Raw genomic sequence first — 23,482 nt, forward strand, 5'->3', positions numbered from 1 at the left:
GTTAAAAATACTTCATAAAATCATTGTTAAACGTACTTAAAATCAAAATAAAAGGAATCAAAATCAAATTAGAAAATTTTGAACTGTTTGCAAAATTATTAGAAAATGACAAATTAACAAATTAGGTAATCCATTCATAAAATTTGATTTCTCCAATTTGAGGATCCGATTCAAGAATAAGGATGAGAAATTTAATTACTGAGGATTATAACTTGGAAAGGTTAAACTTATTTCTTATTCTTTTTTATATATATATTTTAATAAATAATATATAATATAATCACAAATAAAAAAAATAATGTGCAAGTTTGGTTTCAATGGGTTGCTCGAACCTTCAACCAATGCCGACATTAATACTTTTAGGTTGGTATTTTTAGGACCATAACTCATTCAAACATTGCCTACCCTTGTCCAAACACTAGATTGGACAAATCGAACCTACCCAAGTTGTAGCCCTCTAGTTTCCTCAAATTTCGGAATGGGCATCCCCAAATTATGATGCAACCCATTCATACTATGTTACCCTAGGTTTTTGCTTAATGATATTTTGATAATTACAAAATAGGGTTAACTGACATTCTTAAACTCTTTGATGTTAGTTCATTTAAAGATCGTTGACAAGTTCAAAGTAAATTAAGATCAAGAAGCAATCATAAGAATATTAGGGCATTGAAGACACTTAGGATCATATTTTGTCAAATTGAATGCACTAGGAGTTCATTACATTGAATTTACCTTTAAAAGCACTTAATTCATTCAAAACAATCCTAAATTTGCTTTTATTCATTTACAAATTGGTTGAAAGTTATTTGAATAAAAATTCAAGCTTAAAGTCATCTAAAATATTCTTAAAAGAGTTTTTCAAATGTGATAGGAAAAGTTTAAATGGTAAAATACCCTTATTTGAGTTTGAACTTACATTTTCTCAAAATTGTAAAATGAACAAAGTGTCACTTAACCATCTAGGTTGATTGATTGAGGTTTTTATACCTTCTTACAACCAATGGTTAGTCTAACGATTGATCGCCCAAGTCAATTGATTGAAGAAAGTGGGGTCAAACTCCATTTATTGCAAAGAGAGCACATTGAATCTATCATTTATCAATCCTTTGAGCTATTACATTGATCATTAAATGCATTAAACAAAAGTTTGCATATCATTTAGTGTATCTTTCAATCCTAGCTTCTTTGTAATCATTTGAGTTGATGATTGTGCTAGGATATTGTTGTATTGCATATCTTCAAATTATAATCTCATAAGAGAGTTCAAGAATGAGACATCTGTTAGGAACTTTGGTTCTCTCCATTCCCACACCCTAGATTATATAAGTGCATGCAAACTATCTTAGGTCTCTAGATCCTATGCGATGGAAGAAAAAAATAAAAATTTTAATATTCTAGGATAATAATTAAAAAAAAATCATTAGAAAACTTTTCATTTGATTTGAACGTTCCTAAATCAATTCTAGTCGATGAAGATGGAGCATGAAGAGTGCGAAGGTGTCGTACACCCAAGATTTTTCATTCAATGACTTAAATCATAATCTTGACGCTCTAAAGTGTGGGTTTTGGAATAGAGGAATTCTAGGCTCTCTTTCTCTAGAGGTGAAAAACAATTGATACACCAAAAAGTTATATAAACCCTAACCCCTAAAGGGGTATTTATAGGGTCTCTTATTGGACTTAAGTGACTCAAGCCCACCAAGGCTTATGTTATTTAAACGAGACTTAATTGATTAATTAACCACATATGGTCATCTAATTAATCAATTAACTCAATCTAGACAACTTATTCACTATCCCTTGTGTAACCTTATGTGATTACCAAAAAGCCTTTATACACAAGAGCAAACTTAAAGTCAATCTAACCCTCATAAACCATGTCATTATGGTAAATGAACTTAAAGTAGGAGTCATTGTAACCCATAAGAGTATTGGCTCCCTCAAAATCCAATTATGAATTTGATTCAGCACTCTACTAAAGAGAATCAATCACACTCCAATACCTTATGTAAATAACAATGAGACGAAGTTTGGGTTCGTGACCTATTATCCACTGCATATAAACTCCCCATGAACTAGTGTTTTGTAATCTAACAAGGTAGTGTCATTACCAAGATCACCTCTTTAATCCTTGAATTACTAATATCACTTATTATGTAATCAATTGACATACTCTAACTCTAAGGAGTATATGTCAAATCACTACTAAAGGAAATGTCATGGTCATAGTCTTTTAAATCACATGTCCTTTGGATTACCTAAGAGGACACATTGTTTCAATCTCATGATATATCATAATGTCTCTATTGAGAATATCTATTATTACTAGTTTTCATTAACAATGACCCAATCCATAGAAATATATGACTACCTTAGGGTTTCACTCACAAGTCTTGTTGACTTTGACACAAGTTCGATATCCTCTCAAGGTTGAGAGTCCATGTAGTAAAATAGATTAGTGAATCATGACAATCAATAGTCTTACATCATGATTCATCATAAGTCCTATCCAATGTGCATAACATATGCTAGTGCACTCATCATAAGAAAACTATCCCGACAACTATCCATCCAATTAGAAGGTAATGTATTATAGTCTCAAATGAATTGCCCAAATCCATGAACTGATTATGAATAACAAATCACCCTGCAAAGAACTTATGACTTTGATTTTTTGTGTAATTTCTAATACACCTAAGTCATGTACAATGCAAGTGATGTGAAATGTGTATGCTCAAATAACTTATTAATGCAAAAATAATAATAAATGAGTAACCAAGAAACATAAATAAATAATTTTATAAATGAATTTCTATCTATTACATCATGTCATACTTTATAAGGCTCAATCCCAATAAACTTTCACTAGTCCTAAGGCATGCTAGGAATATATCTAACCCCTAAGTTATCCACATGACCATCAAAGACTCTAGTAGACAAAGTCTTCATGAAGGGATACATTAGGTTCTCTACAGAAGAGATCTGCTCCATAACCACATCTTCTCTCAATATTAGCTCTCGTATCAAGTGATATATATTTTTTTTAATGTGCTTACTATTCTGGTGGTTTCTTAGTTCTTTAAATTGTGTCACCACCCCATTGTTATCACAAAATAGTACCAAGGGTGATATTGCCAAGTGCACTATCCCAAGTCCCAACAGGAACTTCTGAAGCCAAATAGTTTTTTTTGCTACTTCAAAAGTAGCAACATACTCAACTTCCATGGCAAAGTTAGTAATACAAGATCCCTTCACACTTCTCCAACTAACTAATCCACCACTTAGAGTGAACACAAAATCGAAGGTAGACTTGCAAGAGTCTCTATCAGACTGAAAGTCTAAATCTGTATACCTAAGGGGTAACAACTCATCGCAATGATACACCAACATATAATCTCTCATTTTTCAAAGATACTTGAGTATATCCTTAGCCATTGTCTAATGCTCTATGCCTAGATTGGATTGATATCTACTCACCATCCCTGTAGTAAAACAAATATCCAGTCTCATATATAGCATCACATACATAAGGTTACTCATTGTAGAAGTAAAGGGTATTGTCCTTATGCAATCTTTCTTCTCAATTGTCTTAAGATATTGATCCTGAGAAAAAGACATTCCATGCCTGAAAGGTAGTAGACCCTTATTGGAGTCTGGTATCATATATTTAACCAAAATCTTGTCAATGTAGGTGGTCTAAGACATAATCTTCTTATTTTTACAATCTCGAAAGACCTCTATCCTAAGAATATATTGCATTTCACCTAGATCTTTCAGCTAGAACTGAATAAATAATCAGATCTTGATTGATGACAATAACCCTACATCATTTCCAATGAGTAGAATGTCGTCAACATAGAAGACCAAAAACATCATCATGTTTCCCTACATCTTCTTGTACACACAAGACTCATTCTTATTTTGATCAAAATCAAGAGTCTTGATAGTTTGATCAAAACGTTTATTCCATGAGCAAGATGTTTACTTTAATCCATAAATGGATTTATGCAACTTGCACACATAGTGTTCTTGACCCTTTGCTATGAATTCGTCTAGTTGCATCATATAAATGTTTTTTTCAATATCATCGTTCAAGAATGTTATCTTGACATACATTTGTCATATCTTATAATTGAAATACATTGCAATGAATAAGAGTATTATGATGGATTTGAGCATGCATGGCTACTAGTGAGAAAGTCTCTTCATAGTAAAAACTAGGTTTCTAACTATAACATTTCGCAACCAACCTAGTCTTATATATCTCAACCTTTTCATTTACCCTTCTCTTCCTCTTGTAGACCCACTTTCACCCTATGAGTTTTATCTTTTCGTGTGTTTCTATAAGATCCCAGACTTTGTTAGAATATATAGATTCTAACTCTTCCTCCATAGCTCTTTGCCATAGAATAACATCATCACTACTCATTGTTTCATTGTAATCTGTAGGATCGGTCTCATGTTCCTTTGAAATAGCCTCGAAAGACTTTTCCAAAAACATAAACCTATTTGGTTGTATTACAACTCTCCCACTATGATGAGGCACTAATGTATTAGAACTTACTAGAATGATAGGTGTAGGAACCTCTAGACCCATAGTCCTCTATGCTAATATGAGAGTGTCGTCAAGTGTTTTCCAATCTACATCACATTTTGCCTCGTTACTCATCATATAACATTTTCTAGAAATCTGGCTTTTATATTGACAAATACCTTATGGTTGCCTTACTTATAAAAATAATGCTCTCTCATTTCTTTTGGATACCCTATGAACAAGCATACCTCAAACCATATTTCCAACTTATCTACCTTTGATTACAGCATGTGTTGGGCACCCCCAAATGTAAATGTGTTGCAAACTATGTTTACGATCTTTCCACATCTCTATGGGAGTTAAAGGTACTAACTTGGAAGACATTAGGTTGAGAATATATGTCATAGTCTCCAAGGCATATCCCCAAAAGGACTCAAGAAGTGATAAGAAACTTATCATAGATCTCATTATGCCTATCAATGTTCGATTTCTTCTTTTGGCTACTCTATTTTGTTATGAAGTTTTAGGTGCACTCAATTAGGATAAAATATTGTGTTTCTTGAGGAAAGGATTCGATTGAGTAAACATGTACTCACTTCCTCAATCAGATTAAAGTGCCTTGATATGTTTACCCAATTAGTTTTCCAATTTTGCCTTAAATTCAATGAAGTTGTTCAAGACATCGAACCTCTTATACATCAAGTAAACATATCTAAACCTAGAGTAATCATCAATAATGTAAACGTGATGAAGTCCTCATACATGGATATTAAAAGTTCACACATGTTAGTATGTACTAACTTCAAACACTCCTTGATTTTATATTCTTTAATGGTAAAGGACCCCTTGGTCATTTTACATTCTATATAAGATTCTAAGACTGGAAGTTCTTATAGAATCAAAGGAGGTAATATTCCAAACTTAACCAATCTTTGGATCTTGTTTAGATTAATATAACCTAGGCGTAAGTGCCAAAACGTTATTTGATTAATGCTAGGTTCCTTTCTTTTATGTGAGATATGATAATTCTTATTACTTGGCAAAACAGATAATGAAGTCACACAATAAAAATTATCTATAAATGATCTTGAGCAAATAAACGAATCATTCATCTTAATAAAAACATGTTTTATTATAAATAAAAAAAACCAATGAATAATTCTGTTTACATAAACTAGAAACTAAAATCAAATTCTTCTTAGATTCGGGAACATAAAGACAATATTTTAACTCTAGAAAACAACTATCATCTAAGATACAATGTCTTAAAAGTAAAACCCTACTAGATTGACAAGTTTGACAGCTAGCTAGTCACCATTATGATTCAATTCGATCCTTTAAGTCAGCCAACCTTTGAATCAATCACAAACCGTTGAAACTAGCGGTCGAACCAGTGAACGAGCTAAATAAGCCAGTTCTTTATGAACCAAACTCTTCAAAAGCTTTTTCCTTCATTTCAAAACAATGTTGTTTTGATACATTTAGTATCGAAACGACACCGTTTTGCCTTAGTATAAATTCTCTCAACTCAACCGTCACCCTTCCACCCCCCACTATTGAAGCCTTAATGTGTTTTGTCAGTGCCCTCTTCCCTCTCATTTCTCCATCTCCAGCTCCAACTCCAACTCCAATCAACGCCACCAACGGACAGGGACGTCGTCAATGCCAATAGTTATCCCAACAAATGTAAGAGTGAGTTACATCTTCTCTAGAGAAGTTCCAAGATAAAGAAAAAAAAAAAAGAAAAGGAGAAAAAGGCTTCTCCTCTTGTTATTAAAAATAAAAAATACATATTTTCCTTTATATCCTAAAATAATTCATATTTCCTCCTAAAATATCTCATTTTTTTCTTAACAATTTAAGTTTCTAATTTATTTTGATCATGTTAAGTTTCTAATTTTTTAAGCTTTGATTTTTTAAATTTATGATTTTAAATTTCCTAATTTAAATTTTATATTTCTAATTTGGTGACTTCTATTAGTAAAAAAAATTGTGAGAAAACTCAATAAATTGAGAAAATACCATAAAAGTTTGGGTAGAATTTATCATTTTTATTTTCTTATAATAATTTTTAATTTTAATAATGTATAAATTTATATATTTATAACGTTACCGATTCGACCACGGTTCAACCGTTGGTCCAACTGATACCGTGAACTAATAACTTTTTCAATTTAATGACCAGTATGGTTCTAAAAACATTGATAACATCTACTATTTGCACGATAACTCTCAAATATTAGGTATCAAAAAACTCACTCCATTATCATCCTAATATAAGTTATTGTCATTTTTTTTTTAGTTTTAACAATGAAAAAAAATCTAAACAAAACCTTAATTTTAAGGTTAAAAGCATCATGAATTAAAATCATAGTCGGTTTTAAGTATGAAGTCAACACCTTATTCATCATGGTTTTGACAAAAAATAAAATAAAATGGAAAATTACCAGTTTAATGAATATTTTGAAAATGGAATTGGTCCACTGAACAGCTCAAATCTTGGGACCCCAGGATCATCTCCGCACTGACAGAGAGTCAGCAGGAAGCCTGATTTGGACAGGCCATGTCAGAAGCAGTGGTGGGCCACATATGAATACGAAAAGGTTCAGGACATAGCTCGTAGCTCCTTTCATTGTTTCTCTGGCTGCTGATTCTGGGGTTTTAGTATTTCATAATTACTCAATGGAGAAATTGAGGAAAGTGGTGAATGAAATTGCTTACACAACGCCACTATCTCAAAACCTCTCTAAACTCTCGCCTCTTCAATGCTCTCTCATCCCTCTCCTCTTTCTCAGTTCCTCTTTCTACACCCTCGCTCTCTCCCTCCGCCACTTCCTCTACCGCCACCGCCTTTTTCGCCAACACCGGTGAGTTCCACCGCCACCTCCTCGCCGTTTGGTTGCTGAGAAAATGCTGCAAAAGGCAAAACAGAGTGGAGGGAATTAAGGGTAAAAGAAAGAACCCACCATTTGGAATTAGTATTCTGACCCAGGAAAGCAAAATTCCACTCAACTGAGCTTACTGTTACTGTTTGGCTATGATGGGTTGCTTTTTCTAGCCTTCTCCGCCACGGAGAAAACTTTGTTTTTCTCCGATTTTCCTCAGGTTTCTCAGGAATCAATGAAGGATGAAGTTTGGAATCATAGAGTTTTCTTTGGTTCGGACCGGAGAAAATCAAAACCCTCATTCAACTGAGCATGCTCAATACAATCCATTCCGCATTAATTGCCTAGAATTCCAGAAGTTGCAATCTTGTCTCCATTTTCTCAGCAACAAAACTAAAATCTGTGACATTTGCTCTTTTTGATAATTTTTTCCTTGATTTTGAAGGTTGCCAGTGCCAGTTATCAGCGTCGGAAATATGACGTGGGGAGGCAATGGGAAGACGCCCATGGTTGAATTCATGGCCCTCTGGTTGGCCAATTCTGGAATTTCACCTCTGATTCTTTCTAGGGTATCACTTTCTTTCATTTTCCCTTTTTCTTCATTTGGGGTTTGGATGTGATGAGCCTTGTTTGAATTTCACTGTTGATTATGTGTTGCGCGTGTGTTATATTTTTTGATAATGTAGAATGGACAGTTGGTTGATAGCTGATGGCATGAACTATTGAGTTATTTCTTAGAGAAAAATGTATTTAGAACATTCGTAATTTTTCATAATAGATCAGGCCAATGCCTATTGAGGTATTACTTGGAATTAGTTCACAATTTTGGTGTGTAAGTTTTGAGCCTATGCCTGTTCCATAAAATGGTGATCTAACGCCGAAATTTTCATAATGTACTAGCCAGTTGATTTCCACAAAGAAGTCAGTGTTAATGTTCTAAAGTTGTTCCAGAGCGCAATCAGATCCTTAGTTGAAGTGCATTTGTCTCCAATAGTGTGGGTTTTGGCTTGCTTTATAGATAGATTTAGGTTTGTTTGACTGGCAGGGTTATGCTGGTGGGGATGAAGCTAAAATGCTTCAAAGGCGGCTTCTTGGAAGATCTGCTAAGATTGGTGTGGGTGCAAACAGGGCAGCCACTGCTGCTCATTTTTTTGAAAGATATGGTTACGTGGATACTGGCCCTGCTACATGCTTGGAGAGGCTTTGTTTTGACCAAACAAGGGGAAGTCATCTTGATGTAGACGAAATTGGTGCGGTGATTCTAGATGATGGAATGCAGGTAGTAGTATTCCTTTTTTGGTTTCCTCTCCACTCCATCCTTGTGCATTTTTGCTCCTATATTAAAAAAAAAAAAAAAATTGTTGTTACAAGCTTCTCCCACTGGCAGAGTATTCTCTAATCTTTTGACACAGAAAATTTATGGCCTATTACCTTGTCTTCCATGAGTTTGTTTATTGACAAAATGTCCCAGAAAAATTTCATGTTGCTCACGTTTTAGTATGAATAGCATTTCTTGTTTTGTGAGTCACTTAATTGCCCTATTTTGAATTTTAGCAATGAACACTTGAAATATATATGGTTTAGACTGCTGTAATGATAATCTATGGATTATTATGCATATGGAAGTCAGCATCGGAGATTGTGGCGTGATCTGGAGATTGTTATGGTAAATGGACTGATGCCATGGGGAAACTGTCATTTACTCCCACTTGGACCTTTGAGGGAACCTTTGACTGCACTCAGACGAGCAGATGTTGCCATAGTCCATCATGCAGACTTGGTATGCAAAACCGACCTTTTGCATTTCTTCCTTTTATTTCCTTAACTTTCCCTTGTAAGTTTTTAAGCTTCACTGGAGAACTTGTATTTGATCATGTAATTTCATTATCACAAAGCAGCTCTTTTATTCCTTTGCTTTACATGTTAGCAGATTGGAACATGTTAAATACAGTGGACTAAAAAGTTTGTGCCCGAGAATCGTGCAGGTACTAGAACAAAGTCTCGAAGATGTTGAACTAAAGATGCAAGAAATCAAAGAATCTCTCCCTATTTTCTTCACTAGAATGGCTCCCTCACACTTCTTAGAAATGGAAAATATCAACTCCAAAATGCCTTTGAGATCTGTATGCGACAAGGTTGTGTTATGTGTTTCTGCAATTGGTTTTGCAAATGCCTTTGTGGAGACAATTGGGAGGGTATTAATCTTTCCATTTCATACATTCTTTTTTCAAATTTCTTCTTGGAGATTTTAATTTTATATATGTTATGTTCTGGTCCAGATGACATTCAATGGTGTCAAATATTGGGTTTTTCCATTTACATCCTAACCTTTATATGTGCTTATATTTCTAATTGGTGGATAATCTTCTGCAGATAGGAGCATTGTATGTGGATCGACTAGACTTCAGTGACCACCATTTATTTCAAGCCAAGGTACCATTACCTTCCCCTCCTGCCTTGATTTTGATACTGTTCATGTGCATGATCCTACTTTTTATTGGTCAATAAGAGCATGTAGCAACAGCTGTTTAAAGGGAATGCCCAACTTGTTTTTCCACTCCTCTTTTTTTCTTAAATGTTTAATTAAGTGCTAATCTAATTATTATCATTTTGCTGTTGTCATTCAATCTAGGATGTTGAGATGATTAGAATGAGACTTGGAAAACTACAGGACAAATTTGGTTTGAAGCCTGTTGTTGTCGTTACTGAAAAGGTGAGTTTATTTTTATGTAGGTCTGAAAAATGTTATTTAAAATTGTTCTCAATTGTTCTCGGTTTATTTGAGTTGACAAGATATGGTTAAGCGAACATCTTTCATATCTTTATTTTATGTGCATGTGGCCTTGGATTTGCATTTTAGAGTTCATGTAGACATACTCAAGGGTTATATCTACTCTCTCAGCCAATGAGGATAATATGGAAATGGTTTCATTTATCTTCAATTAGATGACCAATTTCATTTTTATCTTCAATTAGATGACGAGCTTAGCCCTTTGCATTGTATTGTGGAGCGCCATAAATGTGAACTGAACAGGCTAAAAAATTGTGAGCCTCTTGTTTTTCTGTCTTTTCTTTTTTCCTGCATAATTTTATTTTATTATTATTATTTTTTACTAGGACTACGATCGGGACCCAGAGATTCTTAAAAATTTGGATCCTTTCCAAGTTTTGATACTGTGTTCCAATCTGCAATTTATACCCCGTGATGGACGTTCTGAGGACAGCTTCAAGAAATTGGTGAAGCAGCTTCTGGAAGTAAAATTATCAGATGGAAACTAGATTTAAGCTTTGATAATTCAGATCAAGGGTTTGGCCCTCTGCAAGCGTAGAACTAATGGGTATATGTGCAGGGTGGTCCAATCTGGATACGATGAAAATGAACTTGTTGCAGAACATCCTGTTGAACAAGTTGAGATGTGTTTTGTATGAACACAGTTTAGGAGCAATTCAATTACTTGGTCCTCTGTTCTTATATTTTCTTCGGTTTTTCTTCCAAGGTCAGATGCCATGTGGGTGAGATCCCATTATATATTTTGCAAGATCAATCTTAAATTAATGTACGGACGCTATTCTTTCCCAAGCAATTGAGTCGATGAAGCTGGTTTTATTCATGCGGTGTACATTATTACTATAATGGCACACTTATCACCTGTTATTTTGAACTAATACAGATTCAAACAAAGGTATGATCCTAAGGATTACTGGTCCAAGGCAAGACTACTTATTCAGCATGATATAGGAACACAGAGAGGCATTACAAAAATGGTAAGGCCTTTTCTCTTCCCTGATCACTCTTTCTTCTGCAGCTGCTTGAGGAAATCTTCATTGTCTATCAATACCTAAAATAATACACAAACAGAGAACAATTCATTAGCCAAGATAGGATGAAAAACAGAGGAACCTTTTGATGAAAGAACTCACAACTTTCCAGTCATCTGGGTCGACAAAAGAAGTCATTTTGGTGTTGATTACAGGAATTGGACCAGGTGGTTGTATGATCTTTCCTCCCAGTTCTTTGCTTACTAGCAAAACAGCTGCAGCACTCTTGTATACATCATCTGTACTTACAGCAACCTAAGTATAGATTTCATCTTTTATCAGCAAACAAACCACTTTTTTTTTCCTTCCTTTTTTTTTTCTTTTTAGGATTTAGTATAAAAAGAGAAAAAAATGGCTTCACCGACCTCAACGAATCCGTTTCCTTTGGTATACTCAGTTACATTATAGGTATATATCAGCTCCAAAACAGTTGTTTCGTTCATTTCTCCATAGCCCACCATGGCCATAGTATACTTTACAGTAGCACATACAGAAGAAAAGACTGAGTTAGTCATTCAACTATGTCATATTTTATTATTCATTCCGTTTTAGTTGTCTATGCTTAGAAATAGCCAATTGTTTAGGAGAAGAAAGAGGACTTATGAATTGATGCACATCTTAAAATCCAGGCCAGTTTCTCACATTCTCTCGAGGGTTGTCATACTTCAGTGCCCAATGCCTGCATGGAGATCAACAAAAATGGGAAAAACCAGCACTCATATGAGAGTTCAACAATGAACATTTTCAACAGGAAACAAAACATAACAGAATATCAGATAAATTTACCTGTTCGTAGAACTTGATAGAGAGATCTAGATCAGCCACACGAAGCATTATCTGGCAAAGTGGTTCAGGAGTTGAGGCCATTCTGGATGAGCTCCCAACTGTAGCCTTCAGAATCGTCCACAAAAGCATAGATGGTGGTGCCCCCTTCTGCAGCAGGCCTGCTCACGTGTGGCTACTCCACCATGGGCTCGAACAACCTCAGTCTAAACCTGAAAGATCAAGCGGTTATCAGAGAGTCAAAACATGATCAAGGTCACACCTACATGGAAAGCCATCGACACCCACATCGAACAACCAGAGCTCAAAAGTTAAAACTTGTCATTATAAGGAATTCATCAATGTTGACATATTAATAGAAGAACACAAAAATAAAGCAAATCACATGTAAAGGTATATGAGATTTTAAAGTGGTTCGGCTAATCATGCTTGGAAGGATAGAAGAAAACATTCCATTATATCATAGAGGATATTACAAAAGATAGAAACATGTACAATATTATTGGTCCCAAAACATCTCACTTTTTCTCGCCCTTTATATTTTCATCCCGGACCATAAGTCATTTTGTTCTACCAAATGTCTACTCTTTCTTACATCTACACTCTACGGAGTCCTCTTCCTCCATTAGATGTCTTTCGCTCTTCTTCACTTCTTCTCTATTCACCTTGTATAAACACACAAGCTCATACCTTGTAACTTTTTCCCCTCCTTATAGAGATAAGCACCCAACAAAAACTACCACAAAATGATGTGAAGAGAACTCCATTTAGTAACCATCAAGGCCTTAGCAAATATCAAATTTATGAGAAGTATATAAGATGTTCGTAAGTATACAAAATAGACGAATACTGAAGTGGTATATGAACCAACATAATGATTTGCAGCACAAAACTCACCAAAAAATGGAGAGAAATATTGTTAATGAACTTACAATATATGTAATGACCTCTTCCCAACCGTGTAGATATTGTGTGATCTGAGGTCAAGGGGTCCCTCACGGCTTTAAAACATATCTACAAAGTTTAGAGGAGTTCATACTTATATAGCATCAGGAACTTTTCCTTCTATCCGATGTGGGATGTCACAAACACCCCCTCATGCAGACATAACATCCTCCTTGTGTCACATGAAATTGCGGGGCCAAACAAACAAACACCCACTACGAGGTCAAACAAACCCTCACACTAGGGTCGAGGATCGGTTTTGATATCATTTGTAACGGTTTGCTTCCAACTATGTAGATATTGTCCACTCTGGGCCCAAAGGGGTTCTCACGTCTTTAAAACGCGTCTATAGGGTTAAGAGAAACCTCTACATATATAGTACTAAAAACTTTCTCCTCCATCTGACGAGGGACATTATAAATAATCCTCATGCAGACAGACATCCTCGTTGTGTCCCATGAGATTGCAGGGTCAAATAGACAAACACCCCGAGGACAAAACAAACTCCCACATTAGGTTTAGGGATCGGTTCTAATACCATTTGTAACGACCTTCTCTCAACCATGTAGATATTATCTGTTCTGAGCCCAAGAGGGCCTTCACGGCTTTAAAACGCGTTTACAAGGTTTAGATGAGTTCATAGTTATATAGCATTAGGAACTTCCCCTCTATCTGATATGGGATGTCACAGTATATCAGCTCCACAACAAAATGAGATTTTTCAGGGCCAAACCCGAGAGCAGCAGTGGAGTACTTCTCCTCTGGAAAGTCTCGTTTCCTCAACACCTTCATCTCGAAACACTCAGTGTAAAACCTAGTAATACAACAAGATAAATAGTTCAACCAAAACAACCAACTTCAGAAACAAAGGCTCAGTATATATCACAATTAAAGGCCATAGTACTTGATGGCTCGATCAATGTCTCCAACTCTGTAAACAGCATGGACGAATCTACGGTTATCTTTCTGCACCCACTCCAACAAATCATCTCCAGGAGCAAACTTCCTAGTCTCAGCCATGCTTCCAACTTCATAGTCAACCATGCCCAAAACCTCAAAAATTTAACCAAAAACTTCTGCAAAAAATACAACAATTTTCATTAGACTTGTATAGTTCTCTCATCTTACTTGTTCAAGCTAAGATTGAGAGAAGAAGAAAGTTTTCTTGGTTTGTATTAATCTTGAAAGCCATGGAGAGCAAGAGTGTGGTATAGAGAGCTTACCAGAGAGATGAACAGAAGAAAACAATAGAGTAAATGATGGTACGCAGCCATTGTGATTTGTGAGGTTATCTTATAGATCAATAATTAGAATAACGAACATTGATGACAATGTGGATATTCTTGAAAATGGTGACAGACCAACCATGAATTTATACTGTCTGTTTTAATACAGTCGACATTAAGGAAGTAGCATATTAACGTGTCCAAACGAAATCACCAAGGCGTAGATAAGTCAATAGGATTTGGTCCACGTCGAATTTTAGGGTAGAGATCTTCTAGAAATTACATGCATGGTTCTTTTTACCTAGGTTTTTACTATTTTTCATATTCTTTTAAACAAATGTGGCGATCTTAAAAAGTACTTTCTAAGATTTAAAAAATATTTTCAAATCCATACTTCAAAAAATATTTCAAATCTATTACACTTTGTGCCATTACCTTGGTGCCACATAGAAATCATCTTGAACATCCTATTTCTATTTACTCTATCAAAATTGTGTCATTACGATATAATTTATGTGTTTACAAGTACTCTTGAACACTTTCACTCCGTTTTGATGGGTAGCCACTTCATTTTACTTGGTTCGGGTCGGACACCTTTGAAGCTATTCGGTACAACCGAGTAAAAGCATCCAGAGTTGACATTCTGCCAAAGATAATTGTCCGGTACAACCAAGTAAATACATCTGATTCAGCAACAAGTAGAACGTGGGTCCTAAAATAAGAAAGGACATAGTGTAATTCTAAGGGCACGAAGGTGAACGTGTTCTCAAAGTATACGATCAGAATGTGCCTCCAAATGTGCACCAGTAGGTTGTAGGTTGAGATGATCGATCATGCAATCATGAGCATTTGCCTATAAAAGAGAAGAAAAGAATCAAATGTGAGTAGACTATATCTCATCTAGCATTGAGTGCACCAACAATTTATGTGTATATTTTTAAACGTATTATATTTAGGACATTATTTTTGTGTATTTTATTAAAGTTTTGTTGCCACTTTAGTTATTTGTCATATATTTATTTTCAATTTTATATAATAATCTATATTTATATAAAATTACAATGAATCAAAGACGACTTTAATTTTAATTACAAAGAATTTATTTATTTTTAATTTATTAAAGAAGCTTATCATAATGTTTTTATATTATCAATAATTAATTAAATAGAATATAAAATAAAATGATGAAATTTATTTTAAAATAAGATAATTAAAATTAATTAATTTTAAAAACATTTGTATGACTGATATATGCTCTATCTTAAAATTACACATTTTAGACTATACTCTACCTTAAAATTCTAGAATACTAATACTAAATAATAATAATAATCATAATAAGATAATTAAAATTCTATTTTTATATTTTATATTTTATATGGGAAAAGCTATAGAAGATAAAATTAGTACCCATATGACCTACATTAGAATTTTAGTCATATCAATTTAAGGTCATTACCTAAGAATGGGAGAGGGAAAAAAGAGGGTTTGAATTGAGTGTTTAGTCTCTTTTTGCAAATATGAACAATTTCACTTATGCGAATGTAAGAGACAAATAAGCAACATATAACATATAATAAATGAAACAATTACATAAAGTAAATAGAGAAAGAAAGAGAGAATGCAAATTTAAGACTTTTATAAAAGTTTGACGTAACCTGGCTAACATTCATTTTTCTCAAACTCAAACAAAAATGAGGATTTCACTAATCCAATAAGATCGAAGTCTTCAAACTCTTTACAATATGATTCTCGATTCTAATGGACCTTTCATACGTCTTAAGATATGTTTCACTCTTAAACAATCCCTAAGTGATATCTCACACTTAATGATCCTTAGATGACACCTCAACCTTAAATTTATTTCCTTAAGTGATACCTCACACTTGAGTTTACCTCATAAGGTTTATAAAAAAATGAATTTTTAATATAAATTTCTAATATACAAATTTTTAGCTCAAGAATATAAAGAAAACTAAGATCGAAAGATACACTAAGAATGAATGAAAATTTAAGCTCAATGTGATCAAAATATTTTCTTAAGACTTAAAAAATAATTGAATAATAATTTAGAACTCTTCACTATTTATAATGGAAATGTAAAGTCTTTATATAAGAGTTAAAAGATCAAACTAATAGTTAAAAACAAGTCTCATCTGTATGGTTGTCTGCATACTAACAGTTGGAGCATTTAATGAAGTCATTATAAGCCAAAAAACATATATGAGCATCTAGTTGGTCATCCACATGGCTTCTAGTAGCCAAAACTATCAAAACGGAGCAAGTGGATGATCGCCTAAACGTCCATATGACAAGTGGATGATTGCTTGGTCATTTACATGACAACTAGATGACCATTTGGTCATCTGCATGTGCTCTGCTCCAATTCAATATTTTTATAAGTTCACATATATTTTGGGATTAAAACCTTTTTTTAACTAACTTACATCAAGACAAACCGCCCTTTAATAAAATCTTAACTAATACTTAGATAATTTTCCAAGTCTAAGGCACTTCGGTAGAGTGAATAATGTTTTTAAGAATCCTTAAAAGATTTTAATGAAAAGCTTGAGGTCTAAGATAGTCTCTTAGGCTAAGTAGGTCTTTTTATCCTCACAAAAATTTTCATCTAAACTATAAAATTATAAAACCAATTAAAAACTTATAAATGAATATTTTAATACTTTAACAAAAATATACAATTCTAACTTAATACACCCATCATCTTATATAAAATATCTTAATGATAAACTTCATAAATATTTTCTTAATTTTTCTTTTAAAATTTTTTTAGCTCATCATACTTAAATACAACTATTAGATTCAAATTTTATTTTGTTATCGTTAAAATGGAGATTAACCAAACTTGGTCTAACAACTTGGCCCAATGGTCTTGGCTATGACGAGAATGTGAAAAAAAATCAATAATATTGTCAAAATTTACTAAAAATGTTGACAAATAAATAAATAATCGAATATTGATTCTTATAAACTTTTATCATTGTAATCCATTTTGGAATATTTGAAAATATATTAAATTATTAGTCTTTTCAAATGTTTCATTTCCAAATATCTTATCCTAATAATATAAAGTAACAACCTAATAAATTTGGTATTTTAGGATATTCCAAAATACATTAAATTACTATTTTTTGAATTATTAATTTTCAAATTTTAATAAAAATAAATAACTTAATAAAACTAAGTTTTATTTAAACTTAAATCATATTAAGGTCTATTAGATTTAGGATAAATAAATAAATAAATATCATTGAATTTTAAAAACATTTGTATAACAAATATATATATACATATATAACCTTATCTTAAAATAACAAATTTTGAACTATACTCTACCTTAAAATTTTAGAAACCTGAGCAAACACGGAGTGACACGTGTGCAAACTCCGAACACGTAATTTCCATAAATAAAAATTAATTAAAAAAAAAAAAGCTTTCCCATGCTGTTGCATGGGATTGGGACCAACCAGGCCCAAGAACTCTCTTCTCTAATTATAACCCAGTCCAGCCCAATTTGAATTCCCTTTCTATTTTTTACTCTATTTAGGGCCAAACCCAACCTAGATATAGGGAACTTTGGGCCTAAGACCTTAGCACTTTAATTTGGGCTAGCCCAAGCCCGGTCTAAGCAATGATGAGCCTGTCTCACCCAACTGAATCACATCCATGATTCCATATCACTAGAAACTTCTTTCTTTCAAGATTTTTTTTAATCTGCTGACTCCCTTCTTGCACTAAAAATTCTTCTATCAACTGTAGCCGATTCATATTATAAATATAGTCAATGAAAACAACATCTCTCAAGGGATACATATGAATTCAGACCTCAAGCCACCATGAGCTGTCCAAGTTCTTGAGCCCTATCCAATCCACCAGGCACTTCTAGGGGTTTCAAATTGATCACACCCATTGTCATATCAGATCAGACCCCTCTACACGACACAGATTCTTTGTCCATAATCATTGAAATTATGAATCAAAACATTTTAGTTGATGTGCCCCTTTGTCGAATTCTCATATACCCAACAAATATTCAATCAAAAATTGTGGGCTTGAAATAGGCCTGGCCACTAAACCCAAACCCACCAAGGTTAGACAAGACAAGAAAATACCACCATTTTCTCCCAACAAACCCTAACGTTTCACACAGTAACGTCGGAGGTCCAAGGACTTGAACTTGAACCACACATTGGGTGGGTGCACGAAAGTCCCAGAGGCTTAGCCATGGCCCTCATTTTTCCTCATAGGGCTGCAACTAGTTCCCATTGGTTAACCCATATGGATCGGTTTAGGAGTAGGTGAATTATTGATTTCTCCCCACTTAATGAAGATGTACAAGTGTAGGTGATGTGGGGTTTGATAACATTAATGGAAGGGATAGCCCAATCTTTCATTCAATGAGTTCACTTCAAATGTAGATAAGTTAAAATATACATATATATAAATTAGATGATGTCCAAACTATGGTTCCACTCCTTAATTTATTTCACTATTTCATGTAGGAGGACATGTGAGCTTCACATTATGGTTAACCTCTTGAAACAAGTTTTAGAGATCGATAAATTTTTTTAATTCAAATATATTTTATCTATTTATCTTTAAAAATAAGAACGTGGGTTATCAAACGTTCAAATAATAGTTTTTATAAAGGTCCAATATTAAATATGAATTGAATATTAATTTATTTTTTGTAGTGATTAGAAAGTATTTCTAACATCTTTGATACTTGAAAATTTTTAGAAAAACTATAAACATTTCCTAAAATCCTTATGAAACACACTCTCAATCATATTATGACATTCCTATCTAAAACAGATCTATAAAAAATTGATTCAAATATAATTATCTATTTATTTCTTAAAATAAGAATTTGGGTTATCAAAGGCTTAAATAATAGTTTTGATAAAGGTTTGTGATAGATATGATATTAAATATGAGTTAAATATTGATTTATTTTCAAATAAGATGATCAAAGCTTAATCATGTTACGAGATTCTTGTCTAAAACAAGTATTAGAGATCGATACATTTTTGGATTCAAATATATTTTATTTATTTCCATTGTTAAAATAAGAACTCAAATTTCGAATGCTTGAAAATAATTCTAACAAAGGTCTTCACGTGATATTAAATATGAGTTGAATATTAATTTATTTTCAAATAAGATGATGAAAACTTAATCATAAGATTTCAGATATATATATTAAAATATTTATGTATTGCTAAGACCCTAATTTTCAAAATTTCTTTAACCCAACAGTTGGCATCCACCTAATCGAAAATTGAGGTCAACATGAAAAAGAAAGAACAAAAAAGAAAAGAAAGTCTATATAGAACATGCCGTGCATGACAATCTAAGCTTCAACTTACTTGTCCTACATATTTTTTGTTTCTTATCATGGTTTTAGCCATTGTTTAATTCAAAATGAATAAATAAACTAAGAAAGTTAAAGTAGAAAAAATCAGCAACTAAAAACCAAAAAAAAAGAGAGAGAATAAGATATGCTGAATCAAAAACAATGATGTACTCTTTCTAGCTACCATCTCTGATAGAATGAATGACACGTTTATGTAATTATTATTAAATGGGAACCATATGGAAATGGGGTGAGTATGGGGCGGTGGAGGAGGCCAGCTGAGCTGAGGCTCTCATGGAAATGTGCAGGCAAAGGTGATGATGGTGCAGCCCACTAAACTTTTCACTTGAGTCAACTTTTTGAAATTTCTCTTCATGACTCGCTTAATATTCATAACTCTCTAAAAACACGGTTTAAATGGAGCCCACATGAGTTTTTCTCACGCCCTCAGTGTAAGACACTTGGGTATGGATTTTCTGTGGAAACAAACAAGTGGAATCAGACATATATATGGGGTTTTGGCTCTAGGGTTTGATATTTAATTTTGTCATTTTTGTGTAATAATTGGTAAATAATGACAATCATATATAAATGTCATTTTCTTTTGGAAAAAGAAAGTTCAGTGAGAGAAAATGCTTAGAGAGACGCATGTTTGTTTGCATGGAAAGAAAATGCATGGTTGCATTAAAAATAGTCATAAATATGTGGGAAAAAAAACCATGATGGAACTGTCAAAAACAATAAAAGAAAGAAGTAATAAAGAAGCAAAAATCACAGAGCAGGGTATCTTTTTATGATTTCCCTTAGTAGGTACGAGAGGAAGGGTCAAAGATTAGAGTGTTGCTCCATCACGGCCGACACATCCATGTCTCTTACATCTCCTATTCACACCACCAATAAACCCCAAGGAAAAAAAAATCATGAAACCTAGACTGCTTTTCGTTCTCTTTAAAAGCCCAACCAACCCCTTCTGCCACTACGACACTCCGCAATTGAAGAGAGAGATAGAGAGAAGATACTAGGACAATGGATCACGGTCTGGGTCTTCTTCTCAGTTGTTTCTTCATCGTCTTCTCATCTTTGTTCATATTTTCAGAAGCTCAGTTGGCTCCAGCTCTCTTCATGTTTGGAGACTCACTGGTGGATGTGGGCAACAACAATCATCTCAAGCTCTCCCTCGCCAAAGCTGATTTCCCCCACAACGGCGTCGACTTTCCCGGGAAAAAGCCCACCGGAAGGTTCTGTAACGGCAAGAACGCTGCTGATTTTCTTGGTAAATTCATGGATCTTTATTGGTCATGCAATATTTGAACTGTCTAAGATTTTTTGTATAGATTCCATCAAAATCCAAAACCATTTTTTCTTTCCCTTTCTTCACTGATCTGTTTTGGTCTGTAACAGTTACTTGATTTTACGTGTCTCCGTGACATCGATGACCAACGACCCGTGTCTCTGTGACATCAATGACCAACGACCCGTGTCTCTGTGACATTGATGACCAACGACCAACGACCACCACCTTGGTTGGGTCCTTAATGGCTAATCGCCTCCTCAAAAGCAAAGGGCCACCACCTTAAAAGAGCAAACCATATTTTGTAGGCCACCTTGGTTGTTTAGATTTTTCTAAGTGGAAAAATATTTTCCTTTTTTCATCTTATAAAAAGGAAAATGAAAAGCTAAAAACATTGAGATATGAATTTACATGTAGAATAACTGCATGGTATTAATAGTAAAGACACCTTCATTCATTAAGGGCATGTAGAGGCCAAAAATTGCCCTTCATAGCATGAAGTGAAGGGAAACTTTAGTGGAAGCCTTCCCTTCTTTTGTAGGGTGTCCTGTTTAATAAAGGTAGACCACATTAATAATTTTGGTTTTTTCTTATTTGATTTGATTTCATGGACCACTTGGGCAGCTGAGAAATTGGGCTTACCATCCGCACCGCCTTATCTTTCACTGATATCCAAATCCAACCTCAGCAATGCATCTTTCGTCGCTGGTGTCAGCTTCGCCTCCGGAGGTGCCGGAATCTTTGATGGCACGGATGCACTTTATGTAAGATCAATCATAACGCTATTCGTTTCATTTATTTCCTCGAGGAAGGATCTCCTTCTTGTATTTTCTAAATCCACAAATTAGATGTATTCCTTGAAAGGCCGTGGGCGGCGGTAGGGTAAGTTTTGCAAAACCTTAAATCCATGGGCCATAATTGGGCTTGGGGTAGCCCAAAAAATCCATGGGACATAGCTGGGCCCAGCGAAGCCCAAAGAAAAGAAACTAAAAAAATTGCGGTGAGCGTGGATCGAACACGCGACCTTCAGATCTTCAGTCTGACGCTCTCCCAACTGAGCTATCCCCGCTGATGCTTTTCAATGTCACCTTTTTTATTACAGAAACAATCATTACCGCTAAAAAAGCAAGTGGACTACTACGCGACCGTATATGAACGCTTGGTGCAACAGCTAGGATCGGCTGGTGCACAGGAGCATTTATCAAAATCGGTCTTCGCCGTTGTGATAGGAAGCAACGACATCCTTGGCTACTACGGTTCAGACTCAAGCACCCGCAACAAGACTACCCCACAACAGTTTGTGGATTCAATGGCTGCCACCCTCAAAGAACAATTGAAGGTAAGTACTAGCCATCCTTCCTGCCTCTGGCTCTCATTAGTACGCCAATGTTCTGTACTAAATAAATATTTACAAAATCAGAAAAATATTTATTAAATTTAATGCCTCACTGATCTTATAAGAAACAAATTATTAAAAATAAATAAAGGGAAAATTATGCTTTGCTATCAAGGAGCGAGCCTGTTTTGAACAGGCTCTTCGCTTTCAAATACTCCTGATGGGCACACAGTATTTGAAAAATCTTCCCGTTGAGGGTAGCACTATTCATCTAGGGTGCTGCAGAATCATGTCTAATGCATTAAACTCTACCATGATCGCAATCTTACCGTTAGTGATTTATTAACGTTTTTGAAGAGAATGTACAACCTTGGTGCCCGCAAATTTGCAATGGTCGGGGTGGGTGCGGTGGGATGCTGTCCCTCACAGAGGAATAAGAATAGCACAGAAGAATGCAGTGAAGAAGCGAACTACTGGTCCGTTAAGTACAATGAACGCCTCAAGTCACTGTTACAGGAATTGATATCTGAGCTCAAGGGCATGAGCTACTCCTACTTCGACACTTACAGTGTTATGCTCAACCTCATTCAGAAACCAGCTGCTTACGGTATAAACTACTGGCTTTCAGCATTATTTTCACAGACTTGACATTCACGTCCTTGTACTAAAACCTTTTTGTTTCTATTTCAGGATTTAAAGAGGTTAAAGCTGCTTGTTGTGGGTTGGGGAACCTAAACGCAGATTTCCCATGCCTGCCGATTTCAACATATTGCTCCAACAGAAAAGATCATGTCTTCTGGGATCTATACCACCCAACAGAAGCAGCAGCTAGCATCGTGGTCCAGAATATTTTTAATGGCACACAAGAGTACACATTTCCCATGAACCTGAGGCAACTGGTTGCCGCCTAAAGTGAGCAAAATGAACAGAAAACAGATATCAAAGGCCTTGTTGTCAATGGTAGAGAATATGCTGACATGAAACACCAAAAGAGACAACAGTTTAGTAAAAGAGTGGGATTGATAAAGATGGGCTACATAGAAATAGAAGTGACTTAGAACAAAGTGTATGCAAAATAGCAGAAAATATTAATGATTAGGATACTACTGTACTGCATCTGTTTTAAATGTTTTGGTATCTAATTATAGAGGAAAGTGATCATAGCACCATTGCACACCTTCTTGACTTAAAACTAAAATTCAAAATTTCAAATTCTGCAGTTTAGAGAATATCCAGTGAATTCACAAAAGAAGATAACAGCTGTTTCTCTGGTTTCTTATGAA

The 23,482-nt window shown here is 34.4% G+C and overlaps 2 protein-coding genes, 1 non-coding gene and 1 pseudogene across 7 annotated transcripts; 2 read left to right on the forward strand and 2 right to left on the reverse strand.

Moving 5' to 3' along the window:
• Window positions 1-7,141: 7,141 nt before the first annotated feature.
• LOC117908504 (probable tetraacyldisaccharide 4'-kinase, mitochondrial) lies at window positions 7,142-11,760 on the forward strand. Of its 5 annotated transcripts, none has more exons than XM_034822132.1 (9): window positions 7,142-7,404; window positions 7,868-7,991; window positions 8,468-8,701; window positions 9,053-9,202; window positions 9,408-9,617; window positions 9,796-9,855; window positions 10,055-10,135; window positions 10,399-10,467; window positions 10,540-10,629. In XM_034822132.1, the coding sequence occupies exons 1-8, from the start codon at window positions 7,220-7,222 to the stop codon at window positions 10,450-10,452; spliced, it is 1,098 nt and encodes a 365-aa protein (XP_034678023.1). In that variant the 5' UTR covers window positions 7,142-7,219; the 3' UTR covers window positions 10,453-10,467; window positions 10,540-10,629. The 5 variants fall into 5 exon arrangements, 4 of the variants coding, with proteins under 4 accessions (XP_034678023.1, XP_034678022.1, XP_034678024.1 ...); XR_004650201.1 differs by lacking the exon at window positions 10,399-10,467 and adding an exon at window positions 11,094-11,760 and having other exon boundaries at window positions 7,164-7,404; window positions 10,540-10,979; XM_034822131.1 differs by lacking the exon at window positions 10,399-10,467 and having other exon boundaries at window positions 7,164-7,404; window positions 10,540-11,033.
• Window positions 11,211-13,989, reverse strand: LOC117908115 (annotated as a pseudogene).
• Window positions 13,990-20,446: 6,457 nt separating this feature from the next.
• Window positions 20,447-23,373, forward strand: LOC117909350 (GDSL esterase/lipase At5g55050). Its single transcript, XM_034823362.1, has 5 exons — window positions 20,447-20,845; window positions 21,488-21,627; window positions 21,966-22,202; window positions 22,557-22,806; window positions 22,890-23,373. Exons 1-5 carry the CDS (start codon window positions 20,599-20,601, stop codon window positions 23,108-23,110), a joined length of 1,095 nt encoding a protein of 364 aa, XP_034679253.1. The 5' UTR covers window positions 20,447-20,598; the 3' UTR covers window positions 23,111-23,373.
• TRNAF-GAA lies at window positions 21,860-21,932 on the reverse strand. Its single transcript has one exon. It is a non-coding gene; the product is annotated as a tRNA-Phe (tRNA).
• Window positions 23,374-23,482: the final 109 nt, after the last annotated feature.

Source organism: Vitis riparia, chromosome 19 (genome assembly GCF_004353265.1).
Source record: "Vitis riparia cultivar Riparia Gloire de Montpellier isolate 1030 chromosome 19, EGFV_Vit.rip_1.0, whole genome shotgun sequence".
NCBI classification, from domain to species: Eukaryota; Viridiplantae; Streptophyta; class Magnoliopsida; order Vitales; family Vitaceae; genus Vitis; species Vitis riparia.